Consider the following 17,945-nt stretch of genomic DNA (forward strand, 5'->3'; position numbering starts at 1 on the left):
ATGTGAAACAATGGCTATCTTCTGGTAGCCAAATAATAAATAAACTGAGTGTGAGGTACATATTTCCCTGCCTACTGGCCTGAGAGGAAATATCACATCTAGAATTAACGGGTGAAATTCCACTGAGTTAGCAGAGTATCACTGGCTTGAGGTAGCATTCTCCCTGCTGTAATTATTACTACTTATAGAAGCCCCAGTCACGCTCTGAAGCCGTGAATGAGTGGAATTTTTCTTCTAAAGCAGATAATCCAACTGCTTGGGTATGAATGGGGAATGGCATGTCTTTCAAATTACCACACAAACTCTGAGCACATAATGATTTTCTGAGATTTACAAGTGGAACTGTTAAATTAGTTTGTGATTTAAAATGAATTTTAAGTTTTGCTCCTTTGAGAATTCTCTGGCTGCTTCTTTTCCATGGGCTAAGCAGAAAAATAATGCGGAGTTTGCACCTTCTTTTCTTCCCTTTTTTTTTTTTTCCCCCTCTGCTGTAGTGCCTCAGTGGCAATACCATCTGCCCCGGGCTGTCCCAGACAGGCTGCCATATGCTTGTGCGTTTTGATCACTGGCTTGAGGTAGCATTCTCCCTGCTGTAATTATTACTACTTATAGAAGCCCCAGTCACGCTCTGAAGCCGTGAATGAGTGGAATTTTTCTTCTAAAGCAGATAATCCAACTGCTTGGGTATGAATGGGGAATGGCATGTCTTTCAAATTACCACACAAACTCTGAGCACATAATGATTTTCTGAGATTTACAAGTGGAACTGTTAAATTAGTTTGTGATTTAAAATGAATTTTAAGTTTTGCTCCTTTGAGAATTCTCTGGCTGCTTCTTTTCCATGGGCTAAGCAGAAAAATAATGCGGAGTTTGCACCTTCTTTTCTTCCCTTTTTTTTTTTTTTCCCCCTCTGCTGTAGTGCCTGAAAGCATGATGCTTTGTTTGACCTTCACCCTCCTGATGCTGGTGGATAAAGGCTTGAGAAATTTTCCTTGTAGCTGTTTTTCTGTTGTAGATAATAGAGCTGCTGCTTAGAGTAGACATCTTCATGCTGGAAGGGGGGGAAAACTTTGGTTTCCCCAAAGGTTAGCCAAACTTAAAAAAAGGTGGAGAAGGAAAAAGAGGAGGGGAGACTTATGCTCACTTTTTGGCTATCTCAAGATGCCAACCGTGATGCAGCCATCAGCTGGCTGTCCTTTCTTCTTGGTGCAAATGTTGTGTTTTTCACTTAAGCAGGCTCTGGTACCTGAAGCAGGCTTGTCACAACCAGGAGCCTGACTTATTTCTGCAAGCTAGAAGGTGCTAAAAAGTGAATAGTTTTCAATGATAAATTGCCAGTGTGATTTATTTATTTATTCTTTTAAGCTCTGAGTTTGGGTAATGTTTAATAAATACATGTGTGTTTCTAAAATTTAAGATATTAAATCTGGCCTGCGGGGAAGTCACAGGTCCTGCTTTTGCACCCTTCTGTATTCTCTGTGTGAGAGTTTAAGCACCACTTCTGCCTTTTGCAAAACAGGGTTTAGACTCCTAACTGATGCTACTTCTGAAATTTTTGCTCCTAGACTTCAGCAATCATCAGGTGTTGCCAGGTTTCATGGACATAGGTTAAATTTGATAGTGAACCCATCTATAATGAATGGTCTATTAATCATAATGTAGATTTGGGCATTTTTTGTTTGATGTTGGCTGTCTCTAGACTGGGCCTTTGGTAATACATGTTCCCTCTGTGCTCAGATGAAGAAGGTGGGCCCTCCCAGAGTGTATCTTGTTCTGTCTTAAAATGGGTCCTTGTCCTCTGAATGTGCATTTCCCCTTTCTTCACGGAAGAGTGAGAACTGGTGACCTGACAGGTAGTTTTTGATGGCTTAAGTTAGGTGGGATGGATTCCACTCCTAAGTAAGTATTAATAAGAAGTTGCACTCTTTGTCTTTTTGAGGGAGTCAAAAATCCTTGAGAAGCACTACCTTATCCAGACTTAGTCACCTCCCCGACACGTACACAAGGTAAACCTGTGTTATGCAAGAGAGCACTAAATTTAAATGAAAGCACAAACGTCTATCTGGGAACGTTTGAGTGGTGCTTAGGACAAGGTTTCCGATGTCATGTTGTAATGGCCAGAATGCGGTCTGTTCTGTGCTGTTTGAATTGGGGAAAAACCACCTTGTTTGCTTTAGTAGGAGTGTGAAAGGGTGGAATGATGCTGGCAAGAGCATAGGAAATGAGCAAGAAGATCGGTGTTTTTAGAAAACCTTTTAATTGATTTTAATGTGTTGCTTTTAATGGCAGCATTTAAAAGCCTTTTAGTAAATAATCTCCTCAGTACACACATTTATTTGGAGAAGAGACGTCTCCATGAGAGATTTTTAAATGATGGTGCTTCACGCTATAGGTAAATCAACTAAATGGTGTTTTAAATACTCATTGATTTCCTTCTCCCAGCCCCTGTGCTTCTGCTATATTTCATGCTGCTGTGCTGTGTGATAGTACTGGGCTGTTGTACAGCTAATATAGTCTTCCCACTCCGAACAATTGCAAAAATAATCCCATATTTTGCCTCATACTTGAAGACAGCATTGGAAAGATGCTCATCTGGATAACACCAGGGCAGTTCGCACCTTCACACTGATGAGTGAATAGTTGTGGAAAGCTGTCAAACTTGTTGCTTGTACGTAATGTGTTCCTTCAGCTTTAATTTCTATCAATTTGGGGTAATTTTAGGTGAATGTCTGTGTTACGGATAAGCAGCAGTGAGTGCTAGACTTGTGTAATTTAATAATTCTTCTAACTTTGAAGGCTTCATATGAGCAGAGCTCTTTAGAGCTGTCAGTAACACCTTAATGCTGAGTAGATGGGGAGGCTGAGGGACACCATCTACTTGCTTTACGAAAACTTGCTCTAATTTGGCCAAATGTTACACTTCTAAAAAAAACCCACCCCACAAATCATGTACAGATGTTCTATAATACAGCTTGTTTGGCAACGTGCCAGACTTAGTGTTCCTCTAATAAGACACAAGTGTAATCTCTTACTTCAGTAATGCAATTCTGCTGTGGAGCCACCCAATGGAGCACGAGGAAAGCAGCACCTTCCTCCTGCTTCTGCTTTCCACTGTGAAAATAATTGTTGACATTGGAAAGCGGTAGTACTTAGCGTGGGTAGCCCATTGTAACACATAGATACCATATCTTGAATTGTCTTCGTTGTCAATACAATATAATGTATCTTCACCATTTGATACCATCACACTGATGTAAATGTCTTTTGATAGATGCCTGGCATCTAACAACTGAGATGCAGTCTTCTTCCTAGGAAATGTTTTGTGTTCTCAAACCCCATTTAGTTGAGGCAGAGCATGGGTCACTTTTAAGGATCAAGCCTTTAAAATAATGTGTTTTGTGAGCATCACCTAGAACTCTCAGAAATCTGTCTCCTACCAAGGGGTTCAGAGCTTTGTAAATAAGTTCCAGTCTTGAGGAATGAGACCTGAGTTTGGGAAATCTAACTTGGAATTGCAGTACCATAAATGTCAGCATCAGAGTGAGAAAAGGAAAATGCATTCAGGTTTCCCATAGGCAAATAAAAGGTGGGGGTTTTAAACAATGAAGACGACAGTGTTCTGTAGTGTGACAGTACCATCCTCTGGCCTGCTAGAGTAAGTCTAGTATCTTGCAGATAAGCAGCAAAGTTGCATAAAGAAGATAATTACTGAACAAAATGGCTAGCGAAAATTATTCAGCTTCTAGAAAAATAAAGGCACATATCTTTACCTTGGTGACTTTGCAGTAATTACCCTCAGCTACTGCCTGCTAAATCTTGGTTAAATCTTAATTGACATACTCAATTATAAAACTATAAATTTGGGAAAGGAAGGATGTCCCTTGTCTTCAGCTGCAATAACAGCTAATTCTAATAAGGGTTTGTTATCTCGCCAAATACATTTAGCAAAAGATTTTCTAATAGTTTGATGTCCCTACAAGAAAAAAGAATATGCACAATCTCTGAAGAATATAAAACATGCAATCAGTAGGTCCAGTTGATCAAATTAATTCTGTCAGTCAGTAGAGGGGAGGTGGGGTCTCCTCCTCTCTGGCACTGTAGTGGCTGCAAATGTTGATAGCTCTGAAGAAGAAAACATTGAGACTGTCCGTGCAAAACCTGAGATGTGTTTCAGGGCTGGGAATAATTCTCTTTTTAGATTTAGAGAAATCTTGAGTTCTGCGGACTCTATTTATATCCTAATACAAGTTTTCCAGTTTTACAAATGGGATTTTCTTTTATCTTTGACTTGGAGGCAACCCCCCCGCCCCCCAACTCCACCAACAACTGCTAAAAACCCCAAACATAAATTTAGAGAACAAGTTTAAAGCCTCATTTAAAGTTTTGCACAGTGGTCCTGTAAAATATAGTTATTATCATACCCACCAGAATATTTAAAGCAGCCGCTTCTATCTTTATCAATATTGGATACCATTTAGCCTCCAAGGAGGCTTGCTGATACCAACAGCTTTGGAACATTCCCTTGGTTTGGCTACTCCTCTAATGTGGGGGGTGTGTTTTGAGGAGAGAGGCATACCAGATCAAACCATTTCTACATTGTCTAACTATCTTAAGTAGAAAGTTGTGATTTTCAAGGAGGAGGACTGTAACTCAGCACATTTGTTGGCTCTTGTCCACTGAATACAGATCATACAATGAAGAGTTTACTGAAAGGAAAGTTGTCGTATATTAGAAAGACTTTTCTCTGAAGGGAATAACTAGTGAACTGTAGACACCTGGATGTATTTAGTGAATGACTAAACATACCTCTGTGTGCCTGCATACAAGTTTTGGGTACTGTAAAGATCACAAAGCAAGCCTAAATAATCGAGAGTGTCATTTTGGGGATCAGCATTCCCCCGGGGCAGTTTTACAAGATGAAAGTGGCCGCTGCTTCCATCTGCGCTCCCCGTGCACGTGTTTTGAAGTGCCTTATCCAGGCTGTTCTCTCCAAGTGTCAACCAGGTGTGGCTTTGAACTTTCCCCCCAGGCCCTGCTCTCCATGTCTTTTATTTTTGGCACTTGTGAGCCAATGGACGGGTCAAAGTTAGGGAGTCGCATGCTGCTGGGCTCCAGTGCTGGTGCATGAGGTCTAATTCCTGCAAACAAAATATAATTTCCAGGGCTGTTCAGGAAAGCTCTCTGTGTCCGGTACCTGTGGTGGGAGCCGGAGTTTGATGCCATGATGTGAGGAGGCAGGCGCAGGTACAGACAGAGCAAAGTGCTGGGTGAGCACCTGCAAAACTGTCGTGGGCAGCATCCCTAGCGAAAAGCAGTAATGTAACTGAGTGGCCAGAGCCTCTGATGTTATATACAGATGGGCTATGGGTTATATTGGATTCTGAATCTGATTTATACTTGCAATTTAAAATAACTTTGCTACAGCTGCTTTTTTCTTCCTTTTTTTTGGTTTTTTTTTTTTGAATCTTGAAGGGCTACATAGGAGAACAGAGATTCTTTTTTACTGAAGTTGGCATCACCCTTTTTTTTTTTTTTATTGCTTTCTACGTGATTTTCCACAACAACCATAGTGGTAGTTTCCAGCTGACTTTCACGTGAACTGGACAGAAGCAGGAAGAAATTCTGTCTTTGGCACTTATAGCTGATTTCTTGGCAGGGGAAAATGAGAGACCGTGCAGACCATGAACACAGGCAGTATTTCTTGAGATGAATTTGAACAGCAGCAGCATCTGATGAAGTGGAAAAATGAGCTTTTCTGTTCCAAAGGTTTCATATTTTCTAGGGCAAGGCAGGAAGCGTTCTCTTCCAGAGGGAAAGGAAATTGGAGGGAGGCTGATGAAGTGATATGCATGCTGACAGAGGAATAAAAGGCAAATAATACTTCTAAGAAATATTATACATCCAAAGGTGTGTTTTTATAAAAAAAATATTTGCGGAATTTTTAGTGGTAGAAGTAATTTGCTGTGTTTTTGATGCTATGGAAATACAGTAGATGACCCTGTCAAAACCTGTTGTAATCTGAAAAGACAATTGTGTCTTCCCCTCGTTGCTTCTTCCTATGTTTAATTTTGTGTTTTGTCTCTGAGAAGATAGACTTTGAGCTTTTTAAGCAAGGACCATGTGTGCAGGAAGCATTTGCCATATTTCAGTAGCTATCGGTAATAAATACAGTATTGCTAGAAACCTGTATGAACTGGCTGTTTCTTTGCCTATCCAGTATCCTCCCACTACTCCTTTGTCCTTTGAGTTCTCCAAAGCCGTGCTTCACTGCAGCCAAAATAATGCTGAGTGCTGTTACTTGGCATCAAAGTTACTGGGCGCGGAGGTTGCTTGGTCTGTAGCTAATGCAGGTCTTCAGGCTGCTACAAATCCTGAGGCATCGGGATACTCATCCTGTGCCAGTGGGGAATGGTGTTTTATTCTAGTTGATACCTTCTTGGAATAGTTGGCCTTGTCATAAAAAAAAAAAAATCTGTTTGCCTAGATATATAGCAGCGCTGGTTCCCTGGGTTAGTAGCTAATTATAAAATGCCCTGCAGTTCTCTTCCAAAGCAGGATGAATTTAAAAGGGCTTTTATATGTCTTATTTTTTGTGCAAGGTAAGGGTTTAAAGCACTCTCAGCTTCAGGAGCTCCTGAAGAGGCTCACAGAGGTGGCACAGCCAGTGCTGTGGCGTAGGCAGCTGGGAAGGGACGCAGGCCCCATTGCCTGGATAGGAGCCTGGGGCAGGATCAGTATCTTGGTTTTGCTTGTGCTTTTCAGATTTTGTTCATTGTGACCATAACACCACAGGGATCAGCAGCAGTCTTTTCCTTAGCTTCGGTGGGGTTTGCATCAGGTGCAGCGTGACTTGCTCTTCCAGCAGTGACTGCGGCATAAGAAGCGATTCTGCACCCAAGGTCCAGCCAGGACAAGTTGCAAGTGCTGGATGTCCCTTTGTCGGGGTGCTAATAAATAAGACTGGACCAGTCACTTAGGTTCTTAACTTGTCAGAGAGAAACCCACCTGCTGAGAGAGAAGCTTGTCCAGCAGTTGGTGAGAACCTTCCCTGGGGGTCCTGCCTGCTCAGTGGTAGGGTGGAGGCAATGTGGGGCATCGTGTTCAGTCTCTGATTTTCTTTCAAACGTTTTACCTTTGGGCTCTCTTGCAAACTCCTGGTCTTGATCTGCTTTCTGTGTCCTCTTTTCCTACCTTTGTGCTTGGCTTTCTACCTCTCCCTAGGTTCTCTGGTCCTTTCTAGCATGCTTCTTGACCACCTCAATCTTCATGCTTGCTTTCACACTTCTCTCCTTTCAATTAATGAATGTGTCAGAATCTTGTTACTCTCAAACTCTACACGTGTCTCTTTGCTTTACCAAAACCAAGCTGTTTTAAGAAGAAAAAAATAATTTCTAACCAAAACCCAACGAACAACCAGTCTTTCTTTTTGCATGTTGTGATGCAGATTTCCCATAACTGCAGTGTGTTTACATGCACGCAGAGGTATTTGAAACTACACATTCTGCATTTGAAGCATGTAGTTTACATCACCACAGGTGAGAAAAATGATTTATTTTTTCATTTACCTGGATGATAAATATAACCCCTGTCCAATCTGGGAGTGTTCAGGGGCCACCAGCAGCAGCTAGAGCTGTCTCCCAGCCTGCACTCTTCTGTCGTATTGAGGAAGACTGATTATACCTTTAATCATTGATATGAGGTGGGGTTACTCAAGATCTTATTGTTTGTAATTTATGGACTTGATGGAAAGGTTTCTGGAGGAGGGTCTCTCCATATATGCATAAAACTTCCCTGAATCTCTCTTTTGAGAGTGCACACACAGACAAAAATTTACACCATTTTCTCTGTAACCATAGGGAGGGAAATGAAAACAAGTTAATATTGCTGGATACAGCTTAAGGGCAACAGGATGCATCTCAAAGTAATTACTGAAGCTGGATTTTGGCCAGGACTCCAAGCCAATAGACTACTGAAGCCCAAAAGTATATGGTTTCTTTAACGATCATAAGTAATCAGGAGATCTTGTATTTGCATTTTATCTTAGAAGTGAGTGTTAGAAATGGGTGTAGCCAGCTGTCACACAATCCAGCTTAGAAGAATGCTTGCTTTTCCAGCCAGCAAGGCATCCGTGCAGCTGGAGGTTTTTCCTATACGTTTGGAAAAAAAACCCCAAACAAACCCAACCCTGTCAATAGCATATGAAAAGAGTTTGGTTTCTTTAATCTCAGAACTGTCTTAAACTGCACTTTAGGGAATATCTGGTAAAAATAATTGGTTTTTTCCCCCCTAAATATACACTAAAGGGTTGCCTAAACCTCAATGCAAAGATGATTTACATTGCTACAAGTTGCTTGTGAACCTCTGACATTATCTTACCACAGAGGTGAGAGTGGTATATTAAGTATGTGCTCCCATTGTGTTTCCTTTGGTTTGACCTTTTTTTACTACCAAAATGTTTCATCGATGCATATTTCAAATGCACGTCAACTTTCTGTCAAAAGCTGTGGTGAGAAGAAGCAATAGATTTTGCAGGAGTACATATTTATACATCCTACATCTTGCAGTTATGGGAATTTATTGTATACCCTATATTTTACTTTTTCTTCTTGTATTTTATAGTCTTACTTGCATGAGAAAAGCTGGAGAAATGCAGTGTGTGTATATATATGGAGAGAGAGACATAGTCAGTATTCAATGGAGATCTGATTTTAGCTCCTTTTCCCTCCAGTGGAGTCATCTTTTTACAGACTGACCTTTGCGTTGCCTTGGCTTTAAAAACAGTAAGAGCAGTCCCACGTTAGATCAAGCCTCAGGTTTTCAAATAAACTTTTTCAAGTCATCAGTGTCTTTGGTGTTTTTTTTTTCTTCTGTATGTAGTAGAGGTACAGTTTATTCTTCAGAAAGCAGCTAGTTCTCAAACAGTCTGAAGACTGGACTTGTCTTTGCTTTTCTTTTACAAGGTCTCCCTGACTTGCAGTCTCAGAGTGCTGATGTATTTGTGGTTTTATTTTCATCTGCAAGGTAAAATTCTCCATAACATAACATGTAACTGCAAATTAACTTTTCTGTGATGGAAACTTGCCTTGTTACGCAGTTATCTTTTTGCAAATTTTAGGCCTGTCTGTGGCTAAAGTAAGCTGATACAGCAAAAGCCTTGATTTGATGGGGAGTGGGATATTTCCCATCTTCTTTATGTAACCTGAGAAATGGCATTTTTAACTACATCAAGAATTAAACCAAAATACACATATGCTGTTGTAGTACTTGACTATATTTGATTTTACTGCTTGTTTTTAATATGCATTAGTACCTACGGCCAATTCTGTAACTACTAAAAGGAGAAACAATGAAGGGATGAATTCGCTATTCCCTAGCAAAGCAAAATCCTACACACCCGGCTCTGAGGAGTACATAGCGACCCCGTCATAGTACGGGGCTAGCTGTTCGCGTCTAGAAACGCAGACAAATCTTTCATGTTGCCACCCCGTTTGCATAAGAATCCCAGGCCTTAAAGCTGTCCTTCAGCTCCCCACCACGCTCTGCCAGTGGGCACCCGCACTGTTTGAACTCAGCACTGCTCCTTCACCTCAAGCTGTGTTTGCCGTAACTAGTGCAGAGTATGATGAGGGAAGAATGAAAAGATACAGGGCATTTTTAGCAGGCAGAGCTTCCACCATGCTGGGGCTGTGTGATGGGGAGAAGCTGCAGGTATGCTGGAGGTGTGGTGGTGGTGAGGGCTGACAGATCCCCCTGTGATGGGGACCTGGCACTGTCCCCCACTCTTGTGCTGCCTTCTGGTGCTCATTGCCGCTCTGCGGTGAGCCTGCCCTCCCCAGGGTGGTGTATTTGGTAAAGTGCGCAGTGGATGCTTCTGGTTGGTTTGGGGTTTTTTTTTTTGGATGTATTCCAGTTGTGGGCTGACATGGAGTCACCCAGTGGTTACAGCTCTGCTTTACCTGGGCTGTCTTTGGGCTAGATTTCTGCATCTGAATGGAGGACAGAGGACCTGCCTGTCTTCTGCAACCTCTGTTAGGACTTGCTGTGGACTTAGGCTGTGCAGAGGGAGAGGTCTCCCAGTTAACATGTAGAGAGGACATGATCTAGAAGACCAGAAGAAACTGATTTGGGGGGGATGAGGGCAAGACTGAAACAGACTGTGCTGCTCAGTGTGATCACTTGTTGGGAAGAGTGTATGACCATGAGAAATCGGAGATATGGGGGGGAGCGGGAAAGAACAGAGCCCCTACTGCAGGTAGGGGAGATGGACTGGACACAGGGCAAAGGCAAGAGTGCTGAAGTTACGCTTGCTGGGTGTGGACAGAAGGATACATTGCCACGGCAGTACTGTTGTCCAGATCTGGAAGAGGACATGCTTTTCCTGGGTCTCACTGCTTCTGAGCTTCCAAGTAACTTGAAATCTTGTGGCAGAGAGGGCTTTCTCTTTCCAGCGCTGGTCCACCACAAGAATGGCAACCTATGACTAATTTCAGTTACTTCACTTGCCCGGATGGCAGATCAGTAAGTTCCCGCTGTGCCACTGAACCTTAGTAGCATAGCAGGGTGCCCGGTGAGGACATTCCTGGGTTTGCAGCTCATTACTGGAAATCTAAATGACTAAATGCAAACGCTCACGTGGGGAGGGCACTGCTAGGGTTGCATGTGAAGCATCTCTCTGCTGCCAGAATGAGTGGTCTGTAAACACAGAGTTTGCTTCCTTTGCTACTACAGTAGAGCTGCTGATCGTCTGTTCGTGTGCTGCAAACTCCCTGCCCCACCAGTAAGCTGAAGGACTTGCTCAGGACTGTGTCTGGGTACTTTGCTGCTGCCCCTCTGTCCCAGTATCAGAAGCTGGAAAACATGCAGCACAGGAGGGAATTGCAGGAGGGCAGAGGAGCATTTCAGCAGTCTGGGGTGCTGGAGGCTGCCTTGAAGGATGAGTGGTAAAGGATTCAAAGTGGCAAGCATTCAAGTGCTTATGGATTTAGCATTTTAGCTAGTCATGCTAAATACAGAGTTGGGATGGACATCTGTTAGGCTATTAAAACTTGGTGCTTACAGGCTATGTTGCTGCTTAAGAATCTGACCAGAGAGAATACTGGGGGTGGGGGAGTAAAAAATGCCTTCAAGCCATGGAAAGTTAGCTTAGGCAATCAATAACAAAGCATCTTTGAAATTGCTAAAACAATGGAGGTTAATTTCGTAACAGAAGGGAGCTTCTGTGCCATTCGTGACGTTATCCGGTATTGAAAGATAATGAGGAAACTTCTTATCCTTTGATCAAATTTTAATAACACTGAGTAGGCATGGAAGCCTGTTATACTGTCAGGTCTTCAAAACCTCTCTGGGCAACCTATTTAAGTGTTTGACCACTCTGGCAGAAAAAAAGTTGTCTTATCTTCAGTTGTATCGTGTTTCAGTAGGTGCCCGCTGCCTCTTGTCCTACCAGTGGGCACCAGTGGGCAGTGCTGGTACCACCAGCTGGGCTGTAGCTGCTTGCTGATGGGGTTGCGCTACACACATGGCAGGTTTCAGCACACTGAATTAAATAGATGTGGTTGTTTTCCCTTTTAGCAGGGATTAAAATTCAGTCTTGGCATTTTTAATCCCCCTCCATCTTCTGCCCTGCCAGGGTATGCTTACGCCATTTTGGAAGACTCCCATGTCATCAAACAGGCTGCAAGGTTTCAAGGGCAGGTACAGAATTTTTGGATTCTGTGAAGACGCACCTGGCTGACACTCATTTCATCTTTTTTATTTAAAAGTTGCTTAATTCCTTTGGAAACAAGTATAGCAATGCTAACTTTCAGAATGGTTATTTGAAACAAGTTCTGCCTCTTAGTGTTGTGCTTTTTTCTGTTGAAACGGTGGCTTTTTGAGTTGCTTTTTAAACTTAGAGTTGAAGATTGATGGTAGATGAAGGTAAATCACTTTTGTACTGACAGTAACATATTTTGGGGGGATGTCACTAGTTTAAGCCAACTTACTACCATGTTGGTTTAAAAAAAAAAAAAAAGAATTTATTTGCAAGCAAAATGATGTATCGTGCAGCGTATCCAGATAATGACATGGGGGCTGGTGGGCTCCAGCCTCTGAGGTGCTGGCACTTTGGTTTCCCTGCAGCACAGCAGTTTATTTTGTGCCCGGCGGGCTGCTCTTGACAAGTAGCACATACTGCTGGGCTTTGCTAGAGAGGGGCCAGTGCACTTGGCACCCCACTGGATCAAGCCCAAAGGAAGTGTTGCATATTAGAGGAGGAAAAATCTACACTGTACTCTAAAAATACCACCTTTTTGCAGGTCGTGCTTTCTCTGTTCTCTTTCTAGGTCTCTCTAGTACCTGATATTATTCAGCAGTGGTAGACAGAGGTTTGCTGGACAAGTGCAGTGCTTTTATAGAAAGAGGCGTTCTGCGATTTCAGATTGCTCAAAGCTTTTTCCCTTTGCTGTGCTTATGGGGGGGAGGGAATCTAAATGTACGAGGGCAGAAATAATTTCCCTTTTCTTTAACAATTGCACCCATGATGTCAGCTGCCGCCAGTAATGTAGAGTGATAAATTGACATTGAACTTGAACAGAATTCATGGCGTGCTGGAGACAATAAGAACCTCTGAGGAAATAATTATTTTGCTGCCAGGAGCTCATGCATCTCAAATGGGTTGGTGCGGGGACTTTAGAGTAGCCTGCCTGCCTATTGACTGGAGTTGAGAGCTGGCGCTGCCGGCTCTGTGTTAGTGCAAGAAGTTAGGCATTGTGGTTTGCTCATAGCATGTCAGAAAAAAGAAAAGAGAGTGACAAAGGTCTGATGTTGACCACTTTTGCTTGCTTGCTTGCAGGGAGAGACGGTGAGTATTGAAAACCAAGTTCAGGAATACGCTTTTTGTCCTGTGAATATAGGGCTTTGGTACTCTCCCAGTGGCACTTACTGCAGACTCTTGGGTTTGGTTTCTAGCGAGTGGGAGGTTGCTCGCAGATTGCAGCAGCTCGAATTTAATGTGCTGTTCATGTGCTCGATTTGGTTTGGGGAGGGCAGAGCTGCTCTGATCAGGTGGCCATTGTTACTGATGGGGGTCACAATAATTAATTTTCCCATGAAAGGAATTAGTTTGCATTGTACCGAACACTTTTGCTACTTATTTTATGTTTGTTTTGGGGATGGCAGTTATAGCTCAAAAGCCTGATCAGGCTGCTTTCCTCTCCCACCCTCACTGAAGTCAGTTTGAAGGTTGAGGGTGCTCCATGCCAACCTATAATTAAGCTCTTGCTTTTCATTAGAATAAAACATAAATGACAATCTGGCACTCAGTTCCTGTTTACTTGCACTGAGAGTCAGGCACCTTGATGCCTTTTCTGCCTTTGGAAATTTCACTCTGTATTCAAAGGTCATGTTTTTGCAGAGAAACAATCTTTCAGCATGTAGTCTCTTTTCCTAAAAAATATTAGTACCTGCAAGGGAAAAGAAGAGAGAACCTCACAAAGTTTGTAGCCTTCTTATGTTTCGAAGAGATTTCTCAGCTGGGTTTTGACATCTTAAGTCGGGATATGTTAATTTGTGTGGGTCAAAGTTTTGGATGGTTCTAAGTTAGTTTATTTAATCCCTATCTAAATAGCAAAAGCAACCTTATATGAGTTTGCATTTTCATAGAATCATAGAATGGTTTGGGTTGGAAAGGACATTTAAAGGTCGTCTAGCCCAACCCCCCTGCAGTGAACAGGGACATCTTAACTAGATCGCTTTATTCTGAGCTGCTCTTGTACTTTGCATCACAGAGCATGGATCCTTGGATTCATCTTTCTTACTCTTTCTAGCTGTGCCTCTCAGCCCTCGATTGGGGCTTGGCTATGTCTAATGAACCTCCAAAATGCGAGACATGCAAAATAAAATTTTCATGCATGACAATTAACATATAGTGACATCATGCTTTCAGTAATAATAACTTTTATTAACAGTTTTGCAGTTTGTATTTTTCATGTGTATAACTTTACACTTGATGTCTGACAACATCTTTGCTGAGTGTGGAACAGCAGCTTAGACAATAAAGTTAAAATGAGGTTGAAAACTATGTCTGAACCACCGAAGGAAGGGTCATCTACCCTGAAGATATCTATTTGAGGTTCATAGCTTTTCAGTGATGCATCTCTGGCTGTATAAGCTTTATTTGAGCTCATCAGTTATGTTGTTACACTGTTTAGGACTAATTTTTATTTTTGGTCTTATTTAAGCATGTAGCAGTATAAAATGAAGTGTAATCAGTATGTTCTGTGGTGATGCTCTTGTGGTGATAACTGAGGGCAGTCTCAGGAGTGTCTATGACAAAGAAGAGCCTTCCAGTAAGACTTGCACCAGGAGGGTGCAGTATATTTCATCTCCGACTTCTCAGAGGAGTTCCTTGCTTTGGTCGGTGCTTTCAGGGTCCTGTGTTCAGTATCCTTCTTGTCTTCCTGCATGGCACTGAGGTCTTTAAATGCAGTGGAGGTGTTTCAAAGTTTATTACATGTACCAAATAAATGGTATAGGTAAATTAAATAGTAAAATTTTTTTTAAAAAAATAACAGTACCTTATGCGCAGTGAATTGGTTTGAGTAGCTGCTAAGGGAGGGGATGCACACTGGCTCATATTGACTGATGTAACATAGAATCTGGTGTTGAGACTGAGGCATGAATGAAAAGGTTATAAAATCTGAAATGCCTTCACCCCACAGAAGTGGCCCGTGGTGTTCTTTTTAGGAGAGTTTTGGCCAGTCACTGGGAAGAAGGTTTTGATGCCACTTGTGCTGCAGGGCAACACTTCTTCTGTGGCTAGAAAGTCTCAGTACCCTGTTTGTCCCATCTTTCTTTCAGTTGAAGCTACAGTTCACTTAATTGCTGAAAAACTAAGTCTTTCCTGGGGAGCTCCAGTCATTGTTGTACTAAAGGCACTTGTCTTCAGTCAGAAATTTACTGAAATAGTTATTCCAGAGTAAATATTCTGATATAATTATTCCAGGAAAAAAACCCAACCCTTTGTAGAGTCTTTCTTTACTGTGTAATGAAAGCACAGTTAGAGTTTTGGATATTTAATTAATAACAGGGGGATTGATTTCAGAAAAATGACAGTATTCCAAAATAATTATTGCAGTTCAGATATTCTATTAAATTGCCATGTACGAAAGCTTCCTACCGCTGTTACAAATAAAGCGATCTCTTAGTATTGCTTGAAGGCCTGTGCAGTACGTGGTGGCTTGATTTTTCTATATACAGCTCCATGCAAACACCCTGGTGTGAATTCAGAATGGGAGAGTTCTAGTCACAACAGGATAATAAGTAGAGAGAAAATAAGGGCTTGAGTATTATGTATGTAACTTGGGTTGTTTAAGCAAGCAGTGGTTATAACCACTTCTCTTTTCCTTTTAGCAGTATCCCATGTAATGCCAAAGCCATAAAATGGGCCATAAAATGAAAAGGTGAAAGGGCTCCTTGTCCTATATAATTACTAGACCTTAGCTCCTGTTCACTTACTCCCGTTGTAGGAATGCTTCGTCTCTGGTTCCCTGCACATATTCTTTACTGAATCGCTGGCATTTATACTGAAAACAAAAAAGGAGAACACTACCCTTTCAATCTTTTCTTCTGTTTTCTTTTAACTCGTGCTATTTAAAGAAGTAAAAAAAAAAAATCTAAATCTGTTAGTTTTTTCCATTTCTGCCTTGTAATAAATGTCTGGGATGCAAGGCACTAACAGCACTGATGCTGATAGGACATTGTTTGTTGCTTGACTGTCTCTGGTTCTGCGTTCTTCAGACTGCCTGAGATTAAATTTCTCTGGAGTCTCCCTGCTGACAGCAATATAAAGAGTTTTTGCACACTCCATTGTACTGACCTGTAATTGCGTGCCGTGGCTGCTGGGTGTCTGAGGGAATAGGAGCGGGCTGGTGGCACAGAGTGCAGGATTTCATGCTCGTTTTTGTGGAAGAGAGACAGTATATGCTAATATTCAGTTCCTTTTTCTGTGTCGACAAACAACTGTCAGTGACAGAGATAATCAAATAAATAAATGAAAATGTGTCCATAGCTAGCCCATGAGATAGGGATGCGAGATTGAAACCCTGACTGATTTTTGTGTTGTGATTGGATTCTAGTTGGTCAGATATAGTTTTCTACAGCAAGAATCCAAATGCTGTGATCATTACGCAGGTCACCCAGTTATGACAGACTCCTCTTTTGACTTCTCCAAGCCTCCTTAAGCAGCCCCTCCTCACCTGCAACGACCTGGCCTCAACCCTTTCCTGGCCAGAGCCAGCCTGATCTTTGCCCTGCATTTGGTCTCGTTTTGATCAGCTACTTGGAGAAAGAGTTTGTTGAAATAAGCTTCTGCTTTGGGAGGCTGCTCATGAGCAGCAGTTCTCGGTCTCTGCTTTGGGGTTTAATTTCTTCAGGCCTACACATGTAACTTAGGTGTATTTTGGAAATGCAGCACACACTGACAGTGCCACTGGGCGAAACGACCCCTTTTGCTTGCGCTGTATAACGCTATGTTTGAATCTCTGCCATGTCAAGTATCAATCAGCATGATAGGTTCAGACCCTGATATGTCCTGACAGCAAACAGAAGCAGTGTAAGAACTTTAAAATGGAGAATCTTAAATTTTAATGGATATGAATTTTTACCTCTCTTTGAGTTTATAGTGTTTGTTTTGCAAAGATTTATGATGTGGAAAAACCATTTCCACCATAATACCATTTGAGTGGTGGTTTTTTTTTTTTCCATGAGGAATGCAGGTAAAACTTAATGCTAAGGTTGATCCCACTTCCCAGCTAGGGATTTTGAAGCCCCCTTCATTCTTCTCATCTCTTCTGGGCAGAAGTTTCAGTTTGATTTACCAGTAGAGATTGCTAACTGTCTGGGAAAGAGAGCCAGAGACAAACCAAGTGTTACGGAGCTGAAAGTTTGATGTCGACCCTTGACATCACAGCCTTCATGTCAAGACCTTCAAAAAATCCAGGAAGAACAGCAACAGAAGGTAAGAGTAAAAAAAAAAAGTGGCTGCTAAACTGACATGCATGGGGAAGGGCAGGATTAGTGCTAGGCTGGAACTCGTTCGAGGTGTTGAATGAGGAAGACTTAATCATTATAACAAAACCAAAAGTCAGTGTATTGTTTTGATCTTGGAAGATACAACACCTAGCCAGCTGTGCATCACAAACAGGTGACGTGGGTCATTTCCACTCCTGGAGCTGTGGGCCTCCAATTTATGTTATCTTTGACAAGCATTAATCATTATACATTTTTGCACAAGCTTTGTTATTCCAGAACTGATTCCTGCTAACATTTTTTCCCAATTACCACTTTAAGGAATGAGGGTGCTGCATTTAGGTTTTGTTATGGGGAGGAGTGTAATAACAGCTGAAGTTTTCTGTATTTTGGACAAGATGGAGTGACCTGAAGGCTTCTTGGGTAGCTGACTCTGATTTACAACATGGAAAAAGCAAGCAGCTTGTGCTGCCAATTCAGAGGGTGCTACAAGTGCGTTTTGGGAGCAGGAGCCTGATACATAAAAACACAGTAACTTATGTGTGTTACAATAGTATAAACTCATGATTAGTTTTTATATGTATTGGGATTGGGAGGTTTTATTCTTATCTTCCCTAAAGTGTAATGCAACTCAAATCTAAAGCAATGTTAAGCTATCAGATGAATATTATGTCTGGGCCACTGTTCAGGAGTTCATGACAGCTTTACCTGTATTTAAGACAGAGCAGACCAGCAGGTGGTATATCCGTACCCGCTGCTTCATTGCCGTGCCAGCGGTTAACAGCTGCTCCCAGTGGCTCAGGCAGCACATCATCTGTAGAATATTAAGTGTGGTAGTTAATGCTGACAGTCAGGGTTACAGTGGACAGATGTCCAAGTTATTAAGTTGTCCACTGATTAAAACCACTTATAATGATAGACATTAATGTAAGGGAGTA

At 41.9% G+C, this 17,945-nt stretch overlaps 1 protein-coding gene across 1 annotated transcript in view; it reads left to right on the plus strand.

Annotated features, from left to right (window-relative positions):
* The window catches only part of SLC35F1 (solute carrier family 35 member F1), a 254,425-nt gene that overhangs the window by 25,428 nt on the left and 211,052 nt on the right, over positions 1–17,945 (plus strand). Inside the window, exon 5 of the mRNA XM_035900698.1 lies at positions 11,207–11,218. Coding sequence (XP_035756591.1) covers positions 11,207–11,218 — 12 coding nt within the window. The remainder of the gene's footprint in view (positions 1–11,206; positions 11,219–17,945) is intronic.

The sequence above is a fragment of the Egretta garzetta genome, unplaced genomic scaffold, assembly GCF_000687185.1.
Source record: "Egretta garzetta isolate BGI_Z169 unplaced genomic scaffold, ASM68718v1 scaffold18, whole genome shotgun sequence".
Lineage (NCBI taxonomy): Eukaryota > Metazoa > Chordata > Aves > Pelecaniformes > Ardeidae > Egretta > Egretta garzetta.